Here is a 16,346-nt window from a genome sequence, read left to right on the forward strand (position 1 = left end):
AGAAACGTAAGTGTAGAACAAACAGATGGTGGACAGTTAAGATCAATAAGAAGAAATTGACTGATTAGAATTAAGTTAATAGCGGGAGTAGATGAGTTATGAGTTTAACAGATGTCGGGATTGCATGCTATTTGTAGGTATATGTAATAGTAAGTTATGGTGAAACCCGTATACATAAAGGTACAGTCACACGTCGCTACTTTTGCAGCGCTACTTTTATACTGCAGCTGCAAAAGTTGCGTGTCGTGTTCACACGTAAGCCAAAAGTAGCGCGCTGCACGCTACTTTTCGTGCTGCGCAACCCGAGTGCTTCAAAAGTTGCAACTGGAGGTTGCGAGTCTGTTCACACGCAAGGCGCTACTTTTGTAGCCGCAGTCATGCTGCAGGTTTCCAGCTCCGTATTGACGTCTCAATATACATTTTGTGGTTATGTTCGCATTATTAAGAAGCTCATGCGAAAGCTTCCTTATCTATTATTTGCTTTTCTGTCGTATCTAGTATTCAGAAATTGACATTATTTTTACTATAAAGCTTTTAAAAACGCCTATATACTTAAATGATAACCAACAGTATATTCACGTAATCAATGTTGACAACCCTCCTGTTTGAAACTATGCTACGGAAAATTAAAAAAATAAATTATATCGTCACCAATTATGCTCAGACTGTGTTGTGTATTTAATAACTATTACAAATAATTTATTTTCATCACATTTAACATTAAAATATATCCAAGCAATAAAAGTATCATTGGCACATTTGGGTGGTAACACTGGTTGCAACCGCAGCAAAAGTTTCAACAAAACCGATATCAAAAATGCTGCGGCTGCAACCCTGAGATCCCTGTTCACACGTTGCTACTTTTAAGTTGCGCGCAGCATGGAAAAGTAGCGGGCCGCAAGTTCGGCAGCCGCTACTTTTCGGGTTGCACCGTTGTTCACACGTCGCAGTACAAGAGTTGCGCAGTTTTTTGTACTGCAGCACTGCAAAAGTAGCGACGTGTGATCGTACCTTTAATTGTGGTACACCATAACTATTATAAATGTTGGTGACAAATATCTATCTACCTACCTACCTACCCACCCACCCACCAACCCACCTACCTACCTACCTACCAGCTGTGAGCAGTATGCCAACAAGAAGAAGACCATGGTCATAGGGAGAAAAATAAAGAAGGTAAACTTGCGAATTCTAAATGATATTTAACTTGTAAGTATCTGTCTCCCTTGGTAACGAACTTCCGAGTGTGTCTGACAATTTAGGTATCCATGAAGACTATTTCCTCCTCTCCTCGTTTATCCATACATCTGTGCTGCTATAATGTAAGGATATGTTAGGAATGCTGGTTGGAAAAGATGGCATTGATGGACACGGGCTGACCTTGCTGACTGAGCAGGCATACATGGCTCACTGCTCATAACAGTTTTCTTGTTTTGTCGAGAAATGCTTACTTTCAGTGCTGTGGCCCTCTGCATATTTTATGTTCATCAGGGAAAGGGCTAATGTGATTTACATAACGCAATTTCATTGAATTGCTAGATATTCTCTCACTTCTACATATTCTGTAATGTGTATGTGTTGTGAAAACTTTAGGAAAAGATACAGGGTACTTTCATCTTTATGAGTAATATTTTCAAAATATAATGCAGAATTTAATGGGAGTATAAGGATACAGTGCATCAGTTATTCATAGATTTCAAAAAGGCATATGACTTGGTTAAGAGAGAAGTTTTATATGATATTCTTATTGAATTTGGTATTCCCAAGAAATTAGTTAGATTAATTAAAATGTGTCTCAGTGAAACATATAGCAGAGTTCGTATAGGTCAGTTTCTGTCAGATGCGTTTCCAATTCACTGTGGGATAAAGCAAGCAGATGCAGTATCACCTTTACTTCTTAATTTTGCTCTAGAGTATGCCATTAGGAAAATCCAGGATAACAGAGAGGGTTTAGAATTGAACGGGTTACATCAGCTGCTTGTCTATGCGGATGACGTGAATATGTTAGGAGAAAATCCACAAACGATTAGGGAAAACACGGGAATTTTACTGGAAGCAAGTAAAGAGATAGATTTGGAAGTAAATCCCGAAAAGACAAAGTATATGATTATGTCTCGTGACGAGAATATTGTGTGCAATGGAAATATGAAAATTGGAAATTTATCTTTTGAAGAGGTGGAGAAGTTCAAATATCTTGGAGCAACAGTAACAAATATAAATGATATTCGGGAGGAAATTAAACATAGAATAAATATGGGAAATGCCTGTTATTATTCGGTTGAGAAGCTTTTATCATCCAGTCTGCTGTCAAAAAATCTGAAAATTAGAATTTATAAAACAGTTATATTACCGGTTGTTCTTTATGGTTGTGAAACTTGGACTCTCACTTTGAGAGAGGATCATAGGTTAAGGGTGTTTGAGAATAAGGTGCTTAGGAAAATATTTGGGGCTAAAAGGGATGAAGTTACAGGAGAATGGAGAAAGTTACACAACACAGAACTGCACGCATTGTATTCTTCACCTGACATAATTAGGAACATTAAATCCAGACGTTTGAGATGGACAGGGCATGTAGCACGCATGGGTGAATCCAGAAATGCATATAGAGTGTTAGTTGGGAGGCCGGAGGGAAAAAGACCTTTAGGGAGGCCGAGACGTAGATGGGAAGATAATATTAAAATGGATTTGAGGGAGGTGGGATATGATGATAGAGAATGGATTAATCTTGCTCAGGATATGGATCAATGGCGGGCTTATGTGAGGGTGGCAATGAACCTCCGGGTTCCTTAAAAGCCAGTAAGTAAGTAATGCAGAATTTTCCTCCCCTGCAGGTTACCTCAGCAAGCAGCCCAACAATGGCATCTTCTTAAAAAGACTCCTGCTCAACAGTTGTACCCCAGTCTCGATTCACTAAACCAGCTCGGGTCTATCCCATGGACTGTGAATGAAGCGGTAATTGTTTACACATACTGACAGTACAACCATTACAGAAATTATCCTTGTGATCTAATAATTAAGTGTAATTATAATATTATATATTATTTTTATTATATTAGATAACATTATAAATGTAATGATATTGAAATAATTTCTGTTATTTGATCTCAAATTATTTTAAGAATGAATACACAGTGATGTTACATAATTTTCTTTGTCTTCAAAGGTTTTGGATGTTGTTATTGAAGTATTCAACTCTGGAGGTTCTTCGAGACTAGATATTCCAGAACCTTCATCTGCCTGTCCTCTTCCTAGTCCTATCACACCCGAGATGACGAAAACAGAAAGATTCAATGCATACAGACAAAGAATGGCTCTGAGAAGGCGTAAGGCAGAGATGTATGGCTTGTGGTGTGAAGCTCTTTATAGGTTGTCATTAGCAAATCATGTAAGTTATTGTTAACTTCCGAATAATAATAATTTTCATAATTGGTTTACATTTTTATCGGCTAGACTGAAGTTATATACATATATATTTTTTTTCCAGTTTCGGAAACGCATCTTCTGGCTTCCACATAATATGGATTTCCGAGGACGAGTATATCCGTGTCCACCACATCTGAATCATTTAGGTTCTGATATGGCAAGATCACTTCTCTGTTTTGCAAAGGGGGAACCTTTAGGACCAAAGGGTCTAGACTGGCTGAAGGTTAGTTGAAGTTGGCTTTGTATATATTGTGATAACCAGACAGAGGACTTTCGGTTCCTACACAGCGCCAAAACATCACGTCCCTTGATGTATGGAGCGTGTGTAGCAATGAGTTGACCTGCAACTGATGTAGACCTAACGTTCGGTATCAGGATCGAAAATCCGCTGTCTGATGATAACCGTGATAGTTTTCTAGAACGAATTAAGAATTAACAATGATAATCAAAACTCTACTGTACATTAATTTAATAAACTAGCCGTACCCGTGTGCTCCGCTGCACCTGTTAAAAATAAATATAAAGTAATTACATAATTAAAATAGGACGTTTGATGCAGGGAACATTCGTGTTTGATAGAAGGATAGATCGTTTAATATGTTTCTTAATTTAAATTGTATTTAAATAATTAAAATGCAGTCATTTTGGTCCAGAGAGCAATCATTTGGTGCAATGACAGTTCCTTTAACATGTTTCTTAATTGTTATTACATGCAACCATAGTTTAATGAAGATTGACATATCGTTTAGTTTTAATGTGTATACTTTATATTACTTGCTATATGTTTCAGAAGTTACTGTAATAACATTGTAGAATTATGTCCATCTAGAGAAACTACGCTTTCCAATGGTGAAATAATAATTAAACAATTAATTAGCTTTCGATATTACTTCATACAAACACAGAAACATTCTCTTAGGCTATGTTTAATAGCTTTCGATTGTTGTTGTCCAAGGCCCCTTATAGATGAAGTCATTTGTTTTTATTTCAGTACAGCGCCTTAGATGGCGTTGTTATAGTAATTTTAAAACTCATTTATCTCATTAAATATCAGTCCTATCAACATTTTGTATTGAATAAAACTTATCGGAAATTATTTTTAAAGAAACATTTGTTATGTAATATTTTTCATGAAAATCAATAATAAGCGAGATATTTCGATTTATTTAATTCAGGCCCCCTTATAATCCCCCTTTTAAATAAAGTATTTTGAATGCCATCTAGCCTAAAATCTAAGTTACAACGAACTTAATTTATATTCCAATTTTCATATAAATCGGTTAAGCCAAATTCGCGTGAAAAGGTAACAAACATCCAGACAGACATACAAACAAAAATTTCAAAAAAGCGATTTTCGGTTTCAGGATGGTTAATTATACATGTTAACACCAATTATTTTTGGAAAATCGGAAATTACCAGAAAAATTTTGGCTACAGATTTATTATTAGTATAGATAATTTCTCAGCCACACACACATATACACACTTTTCATTGTCATAAAGTGTCATGTTTTTTCCTGTTATTCTGCTACATTATTCTTCTCCTCCTATTTGTCTTGATTGTTGTCATTGAGTCAACATCATCGTTACAATTATCATTCATCATCGTCGTCATTGTTTTTGTATTTATCTCACATGTGGTCACCAAAATTTATTTTTAGATGCACGTGGTGAATTTAACTGGTTTGAAAAAACGAGACCAAGAAGTTGAAAGACTTCAGTTTGCAGAGGAAATCTTACCTGAAATCTTAGACTCTGCAGAGTCTCCTCTAACTGTAAGTTTGTATAGATACTTTCTTTCTCCACTGTAGTTACCTATATGATCTCTTTCTCTTCAAATTGAAGTTTCCATTCCTGTTTGTTAAAGGGTCGAATGTGGTGGGCGCAGTCAGAGGAGCCTTGGCAAACTCTTGCTTGCTGCATGGAAATATCAAAAGCTATTAAATCAGGAGATCCAGAAAACTATGTTTGCCATTTTCCTGTACATCAAGATGGGTCTTGCAATGGATTGCAGCATTATGCTGCGCTGGGTAGAGACAAAGCAGGTGCAGAAAGTGTGAACCTCACTCCAGCTGAGAAGCCTCAAGATGTATATAGTTGTGTAGCTGCCTTAGTAAGTAGTAAAGACAGATTTCTTAATAGTTGTTGTTGTTTTCTAATGCCAGGCATTTGACAGTAAAGTCATTTGACCTCTTGCACTCCAATATTTTTCAAAGATATGGTGAAAATGGCAAGTTGTAGCCAATTTAAGTGAACACCATATTTTAACGTTTTGGTGGCTACTTCATTCACACACAACCCCCAGAATGTCTGGAGGACCACACCTGCTGTTGGTGGCATGGAGTTAAATTGATGGAGAAAAGGAACACAGGCATCTTTATTCCCTGTCATGTTCTCTAATTGTCCATCAAGAGTAAATTAAAGAGTTAAAAAGTGAGAATACAAGTGAGAAGTCAGTAGATTTTTTTTTGTGCTATATGTTTATAGAATTATAATCGTCCTTTTATTATTGAAGTATTATACAGACGTGGACAAATTATTAACAAAATTGACGATTTTTATGATAATTTTGTTTACAAAATTTGACTTTTCAATTTAGACTACAGTTGACAATTTTGGATATTTCTATCATTACAGTAGACAGAAATATGCAAAAATGTCAACTGTAGTTTAAATTGAAGAGTCAAGTTTTGTAAAAATATATAATAAAAATCTTCAATTTTGCTAATAATTTGTAAATTAGCAAAAATGTCAACTGCATTGAAGAGTCAAATTTTGTAAAAATATAAAACAAAAATCTTCAGTTTTGCTAATAATTTGGAAATATCCAAAATGTCAACTGTAGTCCAAATTGAAGAATCGAATTTTGTAAAAATATACAATAAAAATCTTCAGTTTTGCTAATAATTTGTAAATATGCAAAAATATCAAATGTAGTTCAAATTGAGGAGTTAAATTTTTAAAAATATACAATACAAATCTTCAATTTTGCTAATAATTTGGAAATACACAATAATGTCAACTGTAGTCTAAATTGAAGAATCATATTTTGTAAAAATATATAATAAAAATCTTCAATTTTGCTAATAATTTGTAAATTAGCAAAAATGTCAACTGCATTGAAGAGTCAAATTTTGTAAAAATATAAAACAAAAATCTTCAGTTTTGCTAATAATTTGGAAATATCCAAAATGTCAACTGTAGTCCAAATTGAAGAATCGAATTTTGTAAAAATATACAATAAAAATCTTCAGTTTTGCTAATAATTTGTAAATATGCAAAAATATCAAATGTATTCCAAATTGAGGAGTTAAATTTAAAAAAATATACAATACAAATCTTCAATTTTGCTAATAATTTGGAAATACACAATAATGTCAACTGTAGTCTAAATTGAAGAATCATATTTTGTAAAAATATATAATAAAAATCTTCAATTTCGCTAATAATTTGTCCATGTCTGTAGTATATGGCGAGGGAAGTATTTGAAAAACAGGAAGTGCTCTATTTTATTTATGTAAGTCTCACTGATATATGAGTTTGAATAACGCAGAATATTAATAACACATACATTAAAATAAATATTAAGAATATCAAGATTAGGCCTATAATATATGGAACGTAGTGAATTAAGTAATTTCCGTACTATGATTTTTTAAAAGTGATTTTGCTTCAGTAATACTGATAACATGATTTTTTTATTCCTCTACATTTATTTACTAATGTAGATATTACTTTAAAAATTCCCACTGAATACTTGATAATAGTAATCCTGTATGTTTTGTGTTTGTTGTATTCGATGTCTAAGTAAAAAAAAAAATCACAGTTGTATTCATAATTACAATACGAATTTTGTTTTCTTACTTTTTTCTAAACTGTGATTAGATGTGATTAGTATATAAACTGTATACTAGAAGCCATTCCATGGTGGTTGAAGGATGATCTTCAATGCGCTGTGGACGAAAATTCGTCTACTCCATAAGACTTCCATGTGTTGCTGTCTTTGTAACCTGCGTGAAATGACAAGGCCATGCTTCAACTACGGTGAAATGGCTTCTAATTAAGCAATGGATAGATACGTAGCTCGTATTGTTTATTGTCATCTATGCAATGAGTATTGTAAGCATTTGACGTGAATGTAACATATATTTCTTAATGCTAATTAGGTTGAAAGGGAAAGGTCCAAGGATGCTGCAAATGGATTGCATATAGCTCAAATGTTGGAGGGATATGTACGTAGGAAAGTAATCAAGCAGACAGTTATGACAACGGTGTATGGTGTCACACGATTTGGAGCTCGACTTCAGATTGCCCGCCAGTTGAAAGGTAAATTATTTGCTTTGAATTAAATGCTTTTAAATACTTGTAATTATTATTTGTAGCTTTGTATTTATGTAAACTGTGTGGCTTTTGTTCTTTACTTGTTGTAGATATTGAAAACTTCCCAAAAGATTTTGTGTGGCAGGCCTCAACGTATCTTGTAGGAAAGACGTTTGAAAGCTTGCAAGAAATGTTTACTTCTACAAAAGAAATTCAGGTTTGTATTTTGAATAACAGTATATTTTATATTCAGTTCAGTTGCAAATCTTATTAATTTTACTGTTTGGTACCAGGATCCTATTGTACAATAATAACACAGATAGTGGTGGTACATTGCATGATTATATACAGTACTTGAACGATAGCAAAATTTATTAATGGAAGAAAGTTAAATACAATATCTCATTTTGTTTTTTTGTATGTTATGATTAGAGCCCGGAATTTTAGGTGCTAAACGTTAAGAATGGCACTGAGTATAGATGAATAGATGTGGTGTCCGTGAGGAGAGTTTTAAGCCTAGTTCACAGGAGTTTCATCTATACTAATAATAAATCTAGCCAAAATTTTTCTGGTAATTTTCGATTTTCCAAAAATAATTGGTATTAACATATATAATTAACCATCCTGAAACCGAAAATCGCTTTTTTGAAATTTTTGTTTCTATGTCTGTCTGTCTGTCTGTCTGTCTGGATGTTTGTTTCCTTTTTCACGCGATAATGGCTGAACCGATTTATACGAAAATTGAAATATAAATTAAGTTCGTTGTAACTTAGATTTTAGGCTATATGGCATTCAAAATATTTTATTTAAAAGGGGGGTTATAAGAGGGCTTGAATTAAATAAATCGAAATATCTCCCTTATTATTAATTTTCGTGAAAAATGTTACATAACAAAAGTTTTTTTAAAGGTGATTTCCGATAAGTTTTATTCTATGCAAAATTTTGATAGGACTGATATTTAATGAGATAAATGAGTTTTAAAATTAAAATAACGCCATCTAAGGTGCTGCAATTAAATAAAAACAAATTGCTTCGTCTATAAGGGGCCTTGGACAACAACATGTATAATTAATTATCCTGAAACCGAAAATCCCTTTTTTGAAATTTTTGTTTGTTTGTATGTATGTCTGTCTGTCTGTCTGTCTGGATGTTCTCTGAACCAAATGATCATATTTTAATTATTTGCTTGTATTAACAATTAAGAAATATGTTAAAGGAATTATCATTGCACTAAATGAGTGGTGTCTGGACCAAAATGATCGCATTTTAATTGTCTAAATACAATTTCAATTAAATGACATATTAAACGATTTATCCTTCTATCAAACACGAATGTTCCCTGGACCAGATGTCCTATTTTAATTATGTAATTACTTTATATTTATTTCTAACAAGTGCAGCGGAGCACATGGGTACGGCTAGTATTTAATAATAGACAACAGAGTCACAGGGACTGGGTAATGAATCTTGTAAACTGTGTGCTAATTTGTAAATTGTAATTAAGAGGATTAGAGACATTTAACAGTACCAAAAGAAAAATACTTAATGACAAGAATGACATGTCAAAGAAGTGGGGGCATGGCTTCTTTTTTATAAACTATACTGAGGAACAATATTAACTTTTAGCACCTAAAATTCCGGCTCTAGTTATGATTAATGAAATAACGAAATTAAATCATTTGCAATTTTTTCGAAGATTTTCTGTATTAGTGATAGTGTAATATTTTGTACTCCACGTTTTAAGTGCGTTTTTATTTTAAAGTGATTACTTCAAATTTACAGGATTGGTTCACGGAATGTGCAAGACTTATTTCTCAAGTATGTGGTCAGAATGTGGAATGGGTTACACCATTGGGCCTTCCAATCGTTCAGCCATATAGTCGACAAAATAAAAAACTCGACATTCTGTCTTCTGCGAAGAAAATCAAGGAGCATTATGCATTGGACATGTTCGAGTATGTATGAAATAGAGTAGTGTTACTTCCCTTTATATATGACGTCAGTGGCTGCTCGTGATAAAATATTATGTGTGTTCACAATTTTGTGGTTCCAAAATCAAGAGAATTTGAAATCATACGTTTAGTCTAATATGAAATGTCATGATTCCAATGTTTCACTATCGAAAAAAACCGTATATAAATTCAAAACAACATATAATAATAATAATAATAATAATAATAGTAATAATAGTAATAGTAATAATAATAGTAATAATGAAACCCAGTCTTTTTATTTCCAATTTTTCCTGGTAAGCCAGTTTACCCAGTTCTTTACTGATCAAAATTGCTTGAACAGAGTTCATTGTTTATGTTTGTTAAAAATGAATACATACCACAGTCCCGTTAGTTACAAACGCGTGTGTTCAGTAATATATTTTGATTCACAACACACTGATACACTATAGCCTATACCAGTACTGTAATCCCAATAGCATAGATTGATTACTATAAATACATATCAGTAAATATTATTCTTAAATATTATACACCACCATACAGATACTTAAATTCATACCACCACCACCACAGTCAGCCAGCACGTGTTTGAAAGTCAAACTATGCTATTATGCCGACACTGAAGTATAGTAATTCACAAACTACACTCTCGTAGCAGCACTGTACACACATCCACTTAAAGTAAACGTTCCTACAGTCAGATGCTGACATCTACAGGCTATTAAATTTCCTCTTCGAGATGTAGCACGTGAACGATAGGCATCGATGCACCTGACATCTGTAGGATAGATACTCAATCATGTTCACTTAACGCTTTGTGCTCTTGACGAGTCATAAGCGGCCAGCTAAAGACAATTTTCTCCCGCGCATGCATGAAATTCCTGTAACCATCTCGAAAAGAGCACGGCTTGTACATGAACAGATGTTGCCAAGTTTACATAAGAAGTTTATGCAAGATGCGGAAAGTTTAAAATACTCGATTCTGATATTATACATCCCCACTACGTCAATACGGTATCAAATAATAAAACTAGTCGTGCTTTAATGGAAACAAGGTGTTCACGTGCTCTTGTGCTCTTATTGACGCACCGCCACTGTTTGACGTTATGTCTCATTACTGTACTTCTTTTCTCTCCTCAGGAGGCCAAATGTAATGAAGCAGAAGAATGCCTTTCCTCCGAACTTCATCCATTCTTTAGATTCTAGTCACATGATGTTGACTTCTCTGTTCTGCGAAAGGGCAGGCATCACATTTGTCTCAGTTCACGACTGCTTTTGGACTCATCCGAGCACTGTAGATATTATGAATAAGGTACAGCGAGTTATGAATAAACATTTAGTGCTGTAAGATGTTGAGTGATTTAATAATTATTTATTGAATCCGTTTCGTCTTCATTGTAGGTTTGCAGGAGTCAGTTCGTAGCTCTTCATTCACAGCCTATCCTAGAGGATCTGTCTGACTTCCTGGTGAAGAAGTACAGTTATTCAGAAAGGTAAATACCATCATTTCCCATAACTATGGTCCTGGAACACAACTATGGTCCACGATATAACCATTCAAAGAACATTGTAGAAGTAACATAGACCATTTGTAGTGACTTGACCTCAAACTACAGTATAGCAAAAATATAGATAAACTAGGTACTACGTTATGGAGTACAAAATTTGAATGGCTGTATTGTGGACCATAGTTGCGTTCCAGAACCATAATTATGAGAAATTATGGTACAAAGTCGTTAAACTAACGAAGTTCTCTGTCACTGCAGATCTTTGGAAAATTTAAATTCTGTAATTTGAAATCTTTTTTTTCAATCAATCAATCTTCTTAATGTATCCAGCTGTTTGCTGACAATATAAAGTCCACTGTAGTCTATTCAGTTTTTGTTTTTCATGAGAAATGAGGGGTATTTTGATCGGTGTTCAAAATCTTTTTTTGTAATTATAACTTAGAGATTTGGATTAGGTACAGTAATTCAATTTTAAGATCATCAATGATACCAGTGTTAATTGCCTATGTTGAGTGAGAAGAAAATACGGTGTATGATAAGTTTAAATTTGTCAAATATAATGCTAGAGCCTATAAGATACATTTTTGTTATATAAAATGTATGAAAACATGTTTATTCGTAGCTGTTAGTTGTTGGAATTAACAAACAGGTCTGAACATAATAATTTATTGTTATTCATAACACGCAAATATCTTAAACATGCTTAAGATTCTCTTGAGTAAATGCAAGAAGCACTTCAGAATGTTCCTTTCGTACAAAGCTGTGGAGTAACGGTCAGCACGTCTAGCCGCGAAACCAGGTGGCCCGGGTTCGAATCCCGGTTGGGGCAAGTTATCTGGTTGAGGTTTTTTCCAGGGTTTTCCCTCAACCCAATACGAGCAAATGCTGGGTAACTTTCGCTGCTGGACCCCGGACTCATTTCACCGGCATTATCACCTTCATTTCATTCAGACGCTAAATAACCTAGATGTTGATACAGCGTTGTAAAATAACCCAATAAAAAAAAATGTTCCTTTCTAAGCATTCCATTTTAATATTGGTGTTTTCTTTACAAATAGATAAAGAAAGGTCTATAATGCCAAACCAATAAATATTTCCAATACACAAATACCCAGTACACAATTTATCAGAATATTTTGTAATTTGTTCATTGTGAGAATGTTGGGTACTGTACTTCATACAATATTTTTATTTGTATTGTATGAATACTGGGTGTTCAGTTCAAAGTGTGTCATGGCTCGCTGTATGCCGTCATGTGGCTAGTCGATGAGCCTAGAGAATTCAATCTTCCTACACTTCCACAGAGGTGTATTACCTATGTGCCAGAGAAGTTGCCTAGCAAGTACAGTGTTCATTCTGAAGAGTACTTACCGATATGTATGGTAACGCCAGTAGTGGCAGGAATGTGAACTGTTTGAAAACATGTACTGAGGTGGGTTTTTTCGTACTGTTGGGATATGTGGAGAGGGTTAAGACGATTACTTACGTATTTGTTGACATTAACTTCGACGGCGAACATGGACACGGAGCATTTGATTTGTATTGTGGAATGTTGCCATACACAACCGATGATAACAAATATCCTGCGTACGACTTGCCCGTGCAAAACACAGTTCGAAAGAGGTTATGGTAGCACACAGACAGTACAGACCGCCATCTGTTGCTACGACATTCAAGTTATACTATACACGTTCTCAAGTTCAGATTGAACGCCTTGAATAATAGGCAACTTCTCTGACATAAAAGCTGAAACTCGCTTCAAATCGCTGACTCACAACAGTGACGTCATGACACACTTTGAAATAAACACCCAGTATATGGTAACAGATGACATTAAGACATGTGGATCATATGTGGAGACTAAGAGGAAGGCAGAAAACAGGAAAAATTGGAGAATGCTAGGTTTGCAGTGAAAGACCTGCCCATGCCAGAACACTTATATATGTATGTAATAAGTGTTTTGTTTCGATAACATCATTCAGATATTTTTTTATTATAATCCTCTATGAGGGTTGTTTCGAAAGTAATGTCTCCTATTTATTTTCATGGAAACTACAACAGATACACAGAGCATAATAACACAGTTAAATAGAGCAAGGTTTCAGCTATATACAGTTATTTTTTCACATAGTCTTCATCATTCATTATGCAGTTTTGCCAGCAATGAACAAGAGCCTGCATGCCATGCTTATAAAAACCTGAACCAGCAGAGGCAAGCAAATTTGTTACAGCTGGGATGACAGCTCCTTGTATGGAAAATATTGCTGTCGACGTAGTCCATCTTTAATAGCCTCAAAGAGATGAAAGTCTGAAGGTGCTAAAACCGGACTATACAGTGGATGTGATAGGACAGTCCAGTCAAATTTTGCAATATGCTCAGTGGTCGCGAAACTGTCGTGGGGTCTTGACCTTATCGCTTTGCAAGTGAAAGGTTTTATTCTCTGGCCTGACTCTGGAAATTCAGGCTTTCGACTTAGCCAGAATTGACAGTTTCTCCAAGCTCCAGGGCATCCAAAAGAATCACACCCCGCTTGTCCCAGAAGACTGTCATTTTCGCCACTGCTGAAATGCACTACTCACATCCACTGTATGGTCTCCATATGCTTTCAGCAAATGTCGAGGGATGTCAATGGGTGCAATTTGTTCGGCAGTGAGGAATTCAGTAACACATCTCTGTTTCTAACACACTTCTATGTCAGATACCATTTTGGTAGATTGCCCTGTTGCCACTATCTGTCGCATGACAACCAAACTAACAGGACATTAGCGTGAAGGTTCAACCTTTACTACAACACCACTAACATCTGGCTCGGATGTTACAGGTCAACACAAACAAATAGGAGGCATTATTTTCGGAACAATCCTCGTGTATTTCATATATAATGCTTAGATTGTTACAGGTCTTTGGTTGCAATTCAGGTGAATAAAAAAACTTGAAACATTTTAAATGCACTCAGTAGATGTGAAATGTACTGTTCAATATAATTTGCATATTCTTATTCATTACATATTTTACAATTAAGTAGCTAGTCTTACGGAAATATACAAGTGAATAAAAATTCGTTGAAAATATCTCACTGTGGTCTAAAATTTTCGTTAGCCCATATTTGCTCAATAAGTTGTATAGTAGTAGTTTGTAACTGAGGTATATTTTAGCATAGTAGAATATTACTATTACTTGTTGAAATAAAAAAAATTCAAGAATGTCATCAGGAACAATTTTGAGCTCATGGCTGTTTTACACTATTTTTCTCCCTATTGGCTTCTGTTACCATATACATGAATGTTCTGAAATAGTGGCTTTATATCTGTTACTGGTTGTGATGACATACATCATCTCTGGAACTCTATTTCATTATTCCAGACAATCAGAAATTCACATACTATAATGCCAAGATAAATATAAGTTTGTGTGTCTGTCTTGCTCCATAGAAACTTTATAATGAAAAAGTGGATATTGCAGTCTTGGTTGTGACTGATGTGATACAGCCATAATTTCTGAGCAGCTACATATTTGTATTTCATATATACTGTTACTTTTTCAGGGAACTCACAAATGATGGTTCTGTGTCTGATATGACGAAGCGAAAACTGAACAAGATCTTGAGGAAACTTCCATCAAAAGGAGACTTCCAATTAGAGTGTGTTTTAAAATCTATTTATTTTTTTAGTTAAATATTGTAGATGTTTTACATGAAATACGGATATCTATACATTAGTACATGTATGTAAATGACTGAACCATGTTGGTTTTATATTATGTAACTTTTAGAAATAAATTTGTTTTTTAAGTTTAATGTAAGAACTTATTGTTTCACTGTTGATTAATTCCTTGTTGTGCATTGTGTTGTAAGTTTTATTTATATTATTTTATTTCTTGACAAATACGTTCATATTGCAATATGGCAGCTATAGTCTGGTTGTTCCTATTTCTCCATAGGCAGAATTATGGGGGGACACTGCCCCCCCCCCCCAAACTTGTCTGAACTCTAATTTTTTTTCTATTAATGTTAGAAAATATTGAATTCAAAAATCTTTTTTGCTTTTGTTTGTGATTATGCTCTTGTGCTTAAATTGATGAATTAATATCTTCAGTTCATTATCTGGATTATAGTATTTATTTTAAATTTCTGAATGTATAAGAATTTCTATACCTCATTTGAGGAATGGAAGCACTGTAATGTGTCTTTTGTAACAGCCTTTACTCATGTGTTAGAAGTCTGCAGGTGTTCAGGCCGCCACTTGGAGAAATATGAATAACATACTGCACAACAATGTAGAAAAAGAGAAAAGTGATTCCGGTATAATGTGTAAACTTAAAGACGAGATTAAATAAAATAATTAGAGTTTACATTTCATATGATATCTTCAGGAAGATAAGCTTCATATAAAAAGTTTGTGTTAGCACTGTTATGTAGTTTTATTGATGTACTCATGTGTAGAAGTACGACAGAGAAAAATAGGGAGATTGTTTTAAGTTATGCCCTATTATAATTTGTAGTAAACCTACATTCAAGCCCTAAACATCGCGGATATGGATGTAACACTGTAAGAAACATGCTCCCCGAAAATACTCTATTAAATGATCACATTCCGATATACTGTACCACGGTCAAGCTATAACTTGGGAGGAGGAAAATGATGTCTCCCATAACCCCTATTATATAGGAATTCTATTGTTTTGCTTTGCCCCCCCCCCCCCCAAGGAAACTGTTCTCTCTCCACCTACGTTTCTGGCGGTGAATGACAAAACAATTCTAATCAGTTGACACATTGGTTCGCTGGTATTGGCTGCAAAAGATGTTATTCTCATGTTACATGTGTCTTCATGGGATGCAAGGGATAGTGAAGTGCATTCCATAACCTCTCCTATCCAATTCCCATCCTCAACCTGCTCGTGGTGCAACCTGCTTTTACAAATGAGGCTCTGGGGACCGGGTAATGGCAGTATAACCACACCATCAGAAATAGAGGAAATGCTATTTTATCTCTTACGCTGGCCTGCCACAGCGTAGAAATGTTCCACAAGTGGTGCTTGTGAGAAAGGTCGGTGGACTCAAACTCCTCCCGGCCAGGTCCGATGGACCCATTAACCAACGACAGGTGTGGCCCTCCAGTCATACTGGGGGTTTACGTGAGT

General features: G+C 34.7%; 1 protein-coding gene across 1 annotated transcript in view; it reads left to right on the plus strand.

Annotated features, from left to right (window-relative positions):
- PolrMT (mitochondrial RNA polymerase) overlaps window positions 1-15,003 on the plus strand; it is a 47,496-nt gene extending 32,493 nt beyond the window's left edge. Inside the window, exons 14-24 of the mRNA XM_069823011.1 lie at window positions 2,832-2,952; window positions 3,164-3,385; window positions 3,485-3,646; window positions 5,085-5,198; window positions 5,291-5,536; window positions 7,590-7,749; window positions 7,854-7,960; window positions 9,526-9,698; window positions 10,839-11,010; window positions 11,100-11,191; window positions 14,752-15,003. Of these exons, the coding sequence (XP_069679112.1) occupies window positions 2,832-2,952; window positions 3,164-3,385; window positions 3,485-3,646; window positions 5,085-5,198; window positions 5,291-5,536; window positions 7,590-7,749; window positions 7,854-7,960; window positions 9,526-9,698; window positions 10,839-11,010; window positions 11,100-11,191; window positions 14,752-14,881 (1,699 nt within the window). The 3' untranslated portion in view covers window positions 14,882-15,003. The remainder of the gene's footprint in view (window positions 1-2,831; window positions 2,953-3,163; window positions 3,386-3,484; window positions 3,647-5,084; window positions 5,199-5,290; window positions 5,537-7,589; window positions 7,750-7,853; window positions 7,961-9,525; window positions 9,699-10,838; window positions 11,011-11,099; window positions 11,192-14,751) is intronic.
- The last annotated feature ends 1,343 nt before the right edge of the window (window positions 15,004-16,346 follow it).

Source organism: Periplaneta americana, chromosome 4 (assembly GCF_040183065.1).
Source record: "Periplaneta americana isolate PAMFEO1 chromosome 4, P.americana_PAMFEO1_priV1, whole genome shotgun sequence".
NCBI classification, from domain to species: domain Eukaryota; kingdom Metazoa; phylum Arthropoda; class Insecta; order Blattodea; family Blattidae; genus Periplaneta; species Periplaneta americana.